This window comes from Meleagris gallopavo, chromosome 1 (genome assembly GCF_905368555.1).
Source record: "Meleagris gallopavo chromosome 1, MGAL_WU_HG_1.1, whole genome shotgun sequence".
NCBI classification, from domain to species: Eukaryota; Metazoa; Chordata; class Aves; order Galliformes; family Phasianidae; genus Meleagris; species Meleagris gallopavo.
In genome coordinates this window covers 143,979,189-143,987,274 of record NC_139404.1, presented here as the reverse complement: position 1 = coordinate 143,987,274, position 8,086 = coordinate 143,979,189, and the positions used below count along the sequence as shown (strand labels likewise).

The window sequence follows — 8,086 nt, the reverse complement described above, 5'->3', positions numbered from 1 at the left end:
AGGATCCGAAATACATCCTGGAGGCTGACAAATGACACGGGGTGCAAAGCGGGGGTGACGCGGATCAGAAGCAGCGCTCGGGCACATCGCGCTCCCTCAGTGCCACTGGGAACCCATGAAACGCTGCCATCGGGCTCAGCGCACTCCGTGAACTCTCTCCTGCCGTCCATGAATACTTTTTTTTTTTTTTTTAAGATAACACAACGTGGCCTTTTTTTTTTTTTTTTTTTAAATCTTCTTTCCTATTCACGATTAAAAAACGTGATAAATCGGTTTTTTTTTCTTTCTTTCTTTCTTTTTTTTTTTTTTTTTGGCTCGAAATAACAATGGCCCGATTTAGATATCCCCGTAAATCTATTCAGGATGAAACAAAGAGCGCCTTGAGGACACCGTACACCTCAGCCGGGGCGGCACGGAGGGGCGATGCGATGGGAGCTGAGAGGAACGCCACGAGAACGAGAGGGGTTCTCCTTTCCCTGCTTCAGGCTTTATTTAAACTCTTTGTTCAAAAATGAACAGAGTGGCAGTCGGAATCTAATGTACAGATATCGTTCAGACGTCTAACTTTAAATTAGAAGGTCACACAAGAAAACCATTTACACGTAAATGTTAAAACCAATACTTAATCTTTGTTTCCTTTCTTTCCGTTGTAGTTTTACTTTATATTACATAAAGCCAAAATGAAACTAAATACAGGTTAGCCAGCTTCATTCACAACCATTAGTCAAAATATACACATTACAAAAGTAAACCAAAAAGAACTCTATAAACCGATGGAGGATTCCCCTCTAAAATTTGTGTTCCGGCTTCAAATCGTCATTTGCAATTGAATTGCGGTCGCTCTAAAATCAGCTAAACGGGATAAGGGGGGCTTTGGGGGGAGGGGGGGAGGGGGTTCTCCGAGACACAGTGACACACTCTGTAGTGGCGGGGACGGGGTTTCTTTAAATGAGAAATACTCTTCCGTCAAAGCAAAGCTCTGCTTCAGTTCAGCTACATAATAAATAGATAATTAGCACTCAGACAAAAAAGTCTGATTTAACCTTAGATCATATCGCGATCCCCGAACGGTCCCGCAATATGTTTATTCCCTTTGAAAGGCATTCCATCACTTTTTTTTTTTTTTCCTTTTTTTCTTTTTTTCTTTCCCTTTTCTTCTGCTTCAAACCGACTCGACCGTGGGCAAAAGAAGCGACAGACTTTCCGATCCGAGACCTAACGTTGCCACAGACATTGACACATGTACAGTCCCGGGCTGATACCCGCGGAGCGGAGCGACATCGCCCCACCCCTGCCCTCGTGGGAACCGTCCCGGGGGAACGCCGCATCCCCGCGCGGCCCTTCCCGAGCCCACGTCCCCGAGGAAGCACTTTTTTCGAGGGAATGGACGGACGGACTTGGGGGGTGGGGTGGGGGAAGGTTGTTCGGTTTTTTTTTTTGTTTTGTTTTTTGTTTTTTTTTTTTCCTCTTTTTCTCACTCCCTCTCAGCTCGGCTATCCGCATGCAACAAACACACGAGCTCGAGGCGGGGCGGCGCGCAACAGGTCGGCGGCGGCCCCGCCGCTCCCCGCCCGCTTCCCCCGGGCAGCGGCTCACAGCGCGGGTCATAGCGCGGCGGCGTATGCCGCGGGGTACGGGTCCAGCTGGGGCTTGCCCATGCCCGGCAGGAGGATGTAGGCCAGCGGAGGCTGCAGCCCGGGCCCGGGCCAGGCGCTGCAGTTGCAGGGGATCATGTAGCCCGGGTTGCCGGGGGACGGGTGCGAGTGCGTGTGCCCCCCGGCGGCGGCGGCCGCGGCGGCGGCGGCGGCGGCGGCCCCGTGGAAAGCTCCCGCCCCGCCGGCGCCGGGATAGCCCAGCGAGGAGGCGTAGGGCAGCGCCGAGCCCGCCGACGACGACGAGGAGATCTCGGCCATCTTGGAGCCCAGGTCCAGCAGCGAGTAGGGGCTGCCCGCGGCGGCGGCGGCGGCGGCGGCGGCGGCGGCGGCGGCCGACTGCGGGAAGAAGACGCGCGCGGCGGCAGCGGCGGCGGCGGCGGCCGCCTTCTCGGGGTTGCCCAGCAGCGAGTCGGGCCCCAGCCCGCCCGCGGCCCCGCCGTGCAGCGCCGCTGCCTTCAGCCCGTGCGGGGGCTCGTGCTCGGCCACGGCGCCCAGTCCGTAGGGCACGGGGAAGGCGAACTTGTCCTTCTTGAGCAGCGTCTTGGGCTTGCGGCGCGGCCGGTACTTGTAGTCGGGGTGCTCCTTCATGTGCATGGCCCGCAGCCGCTTGGCCTCGTCGATGAAGGGTCGCTTCTCCGCCTCGCTCAGCAGCTTCCACTCGGCGCCCAGCCGCTTGCTGATCTCCGAGTTGTGCATCTTGGGGTTCTCCTGGGCCATCTTCCGCCGCTGCGCCCGCGACCACACCATGAAAGCGTTCATCGGTCTCTTGACGTGGTCCACCGGCTTGGACATGGTGTCCCGCCGCCCGCACTCCTCCTCCTCGGCCGGCTCCGGCTCCGCGGCCGCGCCGCGCTCCGCTCCGCCCCAGTCAATCTCGGCGGCTCCGGGAGCGGGGCGCTGCGGGCGGGACGGGTGCCGGTACCCGCCTCGGAGCCTCTCTCCGCGCCGCCGCCCGCCGGGCCAGGGTTCGTCCTCGACGGGGCGGCGGTCAGCGGCCGCCCGCAGCCATGGCCGCCCGCGGAGCGCGCTGCGGGGCCGGCGGCGGCGGCGGCTCGGGCGCTGCGGGGGCCCCGGGGCGCCGCGCTCACAGCCGCCGCGCTCCGCCCGCGGGGCCGCGCCGGGCCGCCCGCCCCGCGCACATACTCGCCGCCGCCGGGCGCCGCGGCCTCCTCCACCCGCCGCTCTCCAACTCGGGCGAGTTTCGGGCGGGCTGCGGGGCGCTCCTCCCGCCGCGCGGCTCCACCGCCCGCGCTCCCCCTTCTCCGGGAGCCGCCAGGTCTCTCTGGGTTTTCTTGGCCGCCGGCTCGGAGGGGCGGCGGGGCGGGAGGGAGCGGCGGGGGGCGGGCCCCTCTCGGAAACGCCCGGCCCGGCGCTGCGCCCGCCGCCGCCCCCTCTTCTTCTTCTTTTCTTCTTCTTCTTCTTCTTCTTCTTCTTCTTCTTCTCCTTCTGCCTTCTTCCTCCTCCTCCTCCCGCCGCGCGGCGCAGCTCTACGCACGCCCCCGCGCCGCCCGGCGCTATATCCCCGCTGCCTCCCGCCGCCGCGCACCGCGGGAGGGGCGGGGCTTCCGCGCGGGGAGGGGCGGGGCGGGGGCGCTGGCCACACCCACGGGCCTCGCCGGCAGGACGGGGGGGCGGGGCCGGCTTCGCGCATGCGCGCTCCCGCGGGTGCCCGGCGGCTCCCGCGGAGCGTCGCCCGACAGCCGCGCGGTGCCGGCGAAACGCGTCCGTGAGTCGTCCGGCTGTCAGAGCGGCGTCCCGGGAGGGAGCTCCGCCGGGATCCCCGGTCGGGACGAGCGCGGCCGTTTTTGCGCGGAGTGCCGTCGGCGGGCCGCTCTCGTAGCCCTGACGGCACCGCTCCGCTCCGCGCCGCTTCGCCTCCCGCCCCGCGCCACCCGCCCGCACGGGGCCGCCCCGTCAGTCAGGGCCGAGCCTTTCGCCCCGTCGGCGCTCCGCAGTCCGGCTCTGACTGACCGTTGTGCTGCGGGAAAGCACCGGCCGGAACGCACCATTAACTCTTAACACGGGCCCGCAGCCGTGACAAAAGTTCCGAGCCGGGGTACCCGCGGGCGGATGGGCTGCCGTCAGCAGTTCGCAGCCCGGGATTAGGAGAGCTGTTCCGGCCCTCGTTCGAGCGGGGGAAGCGATCTCCTATTCCGCCCGTTCGAACCCGACGCGATGTCAACGCCCTCCTCACGGGTGTCCGTCGCTGGCAGCCCTCGGGTCGGCTGCGGCACGGAGGATTCACCCATCGGTCCTGAATTATTGCACGGACCGAAAGCTTCGAATGGCTCTGTAGCGGCTCACGGATATTTTCCCTATTAGAAATGAAACGCTCCATTCGAAGCTCTCGCTACCGAAGCTTATGGGCGGTAAAGCCTGGCTCCTAAGCCATAGACCCACGCGGTTATCGCTGCGGCACGAAGCGATGGGAACGCCTCTCGGTCCCTCTCGGAGCCAAGCGGCAGAGACCCGGCCACCGCTGAGCCCCGACGGGGCGCGGAGCTCCGTGCTGCTGAGCTCCCGATGGGTGAAGCCGCCGCCGAGGTGTTAACGGTTGCGATAACGCGGCGTTATCGAAACGCTGCCCACCCGACCGTGGCTCGTGGGATTTGCCTGCCTTTGACCTGGCACTTCTGACGCACGCAAATTCAAGGGCGCGATCTTTCCCTGTGTTATCGGGGGAAGAAAACGAGCGGATGAGCTATCGCTGAACAAGAAATTCCAGAATACAGTGCTGTATCCCACCGAGCGAGACTCGAGCGCTTTCTGAAATATTCGGGGTGAGAGCATCATCACCCGTTCGGCCCCTGCGGGGTCCCTCTCTGTAGCACCCTTCACCCAACCCGAGCATCCCCCCGCGTCTCCGCACTCGGGCAGCCACGTTTTAGAAGCCGCTTTATTTCAAAGCCAGGTTTAAAGCGAGTTTCGAGGAAGCCGCCTCCTTTCCTCCTAATTTTGATTTGAGCTTAACAATGGGGTGGCAAGCGAAGGAGATAAAAAGTAGGTGAAGAACGGTGGTGAACCCGATAGCGATCTGCACCTAATCGTTCCGACTGCGTGCGCGGCTGACTCAGCGCCTCAGTGCCCCATCGCCGAGCCGTGCTTAGAGAGCCGCAGCGCCTTTTCACGGCTTTGTTTGTGCTCTCCGGGTTTCCACATGCCGACTAGGAAGCTGGCATTTTTCTGGCTGTAGGTTTCAACCACCGATTCCACATCGCTTTCAGCCGTCAAAAGTTGCCGAGCGCGCAGCTTGTCTCGATGACGCCGGCAGGATCGCAGCTCCCACCCCGCGGAGTCACTGAGACCCTCTTACAACGTGGAGCACACCTGGAGTTAGAGAGTTTTAGCCTGTCCTCCTTATCGTGCAGAGAGCGCTACGTTCACTCATTTGCTCTTAGCGCTTTTGAACGCTCGGTATTATTATTTTTAAATAACGTTCGCTTATTATTAGAGCAGCTGGTAGCCCCAGTGAAGTGCCTGGCAAAGGGCTCCATCATAAAACACTGCTTTCTACGTTTATAGTTTCTAATTTGGCTGTGAAAGTGTGATTCTAGCTGCAATTTGGCACTCGAGTGCTCAGCTGGAGAGTAAACTTTTCATAATAAAAACACTGGTTTATTGGGTTTGCTATTTTAAGTTACAAGAGATTTAACAAAGTTTTTACTAGTTTTGGAAGCCCAGAGAGATCTTTCTATTTAAATTATTATTAAACGTTATGATTTTGGTAAGGGGAGGATAAGTTCTGCACCTTTTTATTATTACTATTATTATTATTATTGTGATTTAATGTGAAATTATTTTTAAGGTAAGGTAATGCTTCGACTCGTTATCTATGTGCTTTCACATCCCAAAATTGCTCCTGCAGGAACACCAGAGGCAGGACTTGCACAGCAAGCTCTGGTCTGGGCAGAGGGTGCTGATGGGGTACTGACTGCTTCCAGCCATAAAGAAAAGTTTAAAATGCAGCCCATCTCGATTTGCAAGGATATGAAGTAAAAATTGGCTAATTTGCGTGCATTCAGTTTGTAATTCAGGCTATTCTCATGTACTTTTCTAACTCATTTTTCTCCTTCTTTCTTACCTACTAGTTTGCAGAGATTATGCAGCCAGGGAACACCGATCAGAACAGCAGACAAAGATGTCATCGAGTTAAAAAAAAAAAAAAAAAAAAAAAAAAAAGAGTTGAGTGGTTCCTTGCTAGGACCTGAACACTAGATGACTATTGCCTAGGATCCAAAGGGGAGAATTAAGCTTGCTACAGAATTCCTGGTCAGACTTGGATTGTCCAGAACAGACACCCAAATGCCTCTTGAACACAAAGCCTTATTAGGATGTGTAAGCTTCCCTCTCTTCTCTCAAGTGCCAAAATCAGAGTGGATGGAGACTGCTGACTGCCTAGGGTCCAGGTTTTCCTATTTGTGAAGTTGCCTTTAGTTTTACTTCGAAAGAATTCATTTTTTCCAAACAAGTGAACCTTCACATCATTCCCATTCCTGTCTTGTACAGGCTTTAGGGTGTGGTTCAAAAGCTCACAGTTAGGAAAGAAGATCCTTGCTTTTCAGGTGTCTTCCCATTCTACAGGATTCTTTCACAAGCTCTTCAAATGTCACTCGCAAAGATCAGGAATCCTTAACTGATGTCCCCACAGTCAGTTCTCCACAGGCTGCTCTCATTCACCCACATTCTGCCCCCTTCTGTTGTCCAGTGGATGGATAAGAAGGGCTGAGTGCCCTCTAATCCAGTAGTTAAGGGCCTCACTGTGGAACGATAAATTAGATTATATGTTCTTGCAGTAGGTCGTGAAGCTTTTTAACCAGGGGATCTGTTCAGAGGCAGAGAGATCTCTAAAGATTTTTGCATTTAAATTCAACTTAAATTTTAAATGGACCCTGATCAGTTTGTCTTCATGTTTCACTTCTGAGGGCTGTCCAGCAGGCATAAATGATTATTTTTTTTTTTCCTGGAATAAAAACATTTTAATGACCAGTTTTGTTCAGGGATGATTCATACTGATAAACCACCTATGGTTGTTCTCTTAGTCGTGGGTGTTAAACAGGTCCCAAAAAGTCCATGCAATTTTGAAGACAAGTTCTTCGATTTCACTGGATAAGATTGTGGTTTGGATACCTCTGGCAGGTACTTCAGGATACGTAAGTGTGCACAAGGAGACTAAAAAGACTGGAGTTAAGTGTTTAGGCTGCTCCCTTCTGAAGAAAAGCAAAGTGTAAGTCTTTGCCTTTTCACTATGATGACTTTTCAGGTGACTACAAACAAAACAGGAGACCCTTAATGGAAGGAATTTATGTCCCCTTTACTGAACATAAATTCACAGCCTTTTCTTCTATATGGACAGCGTCTTGCTTATCTGTTTGTAAGACTGTCTGGGTTCTGATCGATTAGGAAGAACCAAAATACCAAAGTCACTCAGGAAAGGTCAAAGCTAATGGTCATGAGCCACTTCAGGTGGCTAAGTGTCGAAGGGTGTCTGTGCCTACACCATATGCCTACATTAGTACCTGCACCTACATTCTAGTATAGATCAGCAGTGCAACATCTCTGTAAGCAAATCTTTTCACTCACTGTGCTTTGGTTTCCATTGAACAGTTTTTGATGAGACTAAATTGGAAGATGCCTTTCTGCTGTTGTGTTGTGTTGTCTGGAGTGTTGTGTGAGAAGAGTCTGGTTCAGCCTACATCAGCTGGATCCAGAGACTGTAAAACCAGTGTTATTTAATACTTTTGATTCAAACAGCTGTCAATTGCACTTTTTGTATCCATTTATTTCAGGTGCTTCAGGAATGAACTTTCCTACCTTGGGACAATGACAGAATACTTCTGCTCTTCCATGATGAGTGTTCTGCTGGGAAAGGAGTCTCTCCATTTTGTGGTTGCTCTGTGAGTTATCTTTTGATGTAAGAAGTCAAAAAACAGGGATTGAAGATTTCTTGGTTGCTTGGCCTGCATCCTTACCCCAGCCTTCAGAATTCTGCTAGACTTTGTATTGTCCTCACAGCATACTTTTAAAGGTCTTCAGCAGGGCATGCAATAGCTCCCATTAACATGGACATTGAACTAAAGCTGTCAAGGGTTCTCAAGTCAGTTGAATAGTTAACTCTTCTTGGGCTAACATATTCGCACATTTCGCAGATTATTTTTTTTTTCTCACTCAAGTGTACTTATAATAGTTTCAATAATAATAATTGCTATACATTTTTTTAACTTACATCCAATTATAGATTTTCTCTCTCTCTCTCTCATTTTCTTTATCACTAACATATTGTTTTGATTAATTTGTACCTGCGTGTGCTTGAAGGGTGTGTACAATCATATAATGATAGGGAAACAGATTAATAATAATATTAGTAATAGTTGCATAACACTGAACATTTTTACAAAAAAAAAAAAAAAAAAAAAAAAAGCCCCTTCATCATT

General features: G+C 53.6%; 1 protein-coding gene across 1 annotated transcript; it reads right to left on the bottom strand.

The window, feature by feature from the left end:
• Nucleotides 1-465: 465 nt before the first annotated feature.
• On the bottom strand, nucleotides 466-3,243 carry SOX21 (SRY-box transcription factor 21). Its single transcript, XM_085215632.1, has one exon. The coding sequence runs from the start codon at nucleotides 2,445-2,447 to the stop codon at nucleotides 1,605-1,607; it is 843 nt and encodes a 280-aa protein (XP_085071758.1). The 5' UTR covers nucleotides 2,448-3,243; the 3' UTR covers nucleotides 466-1,604.
• Nucleotides 3,244-8,086: the final 4,843 nt, after the last annotated feature.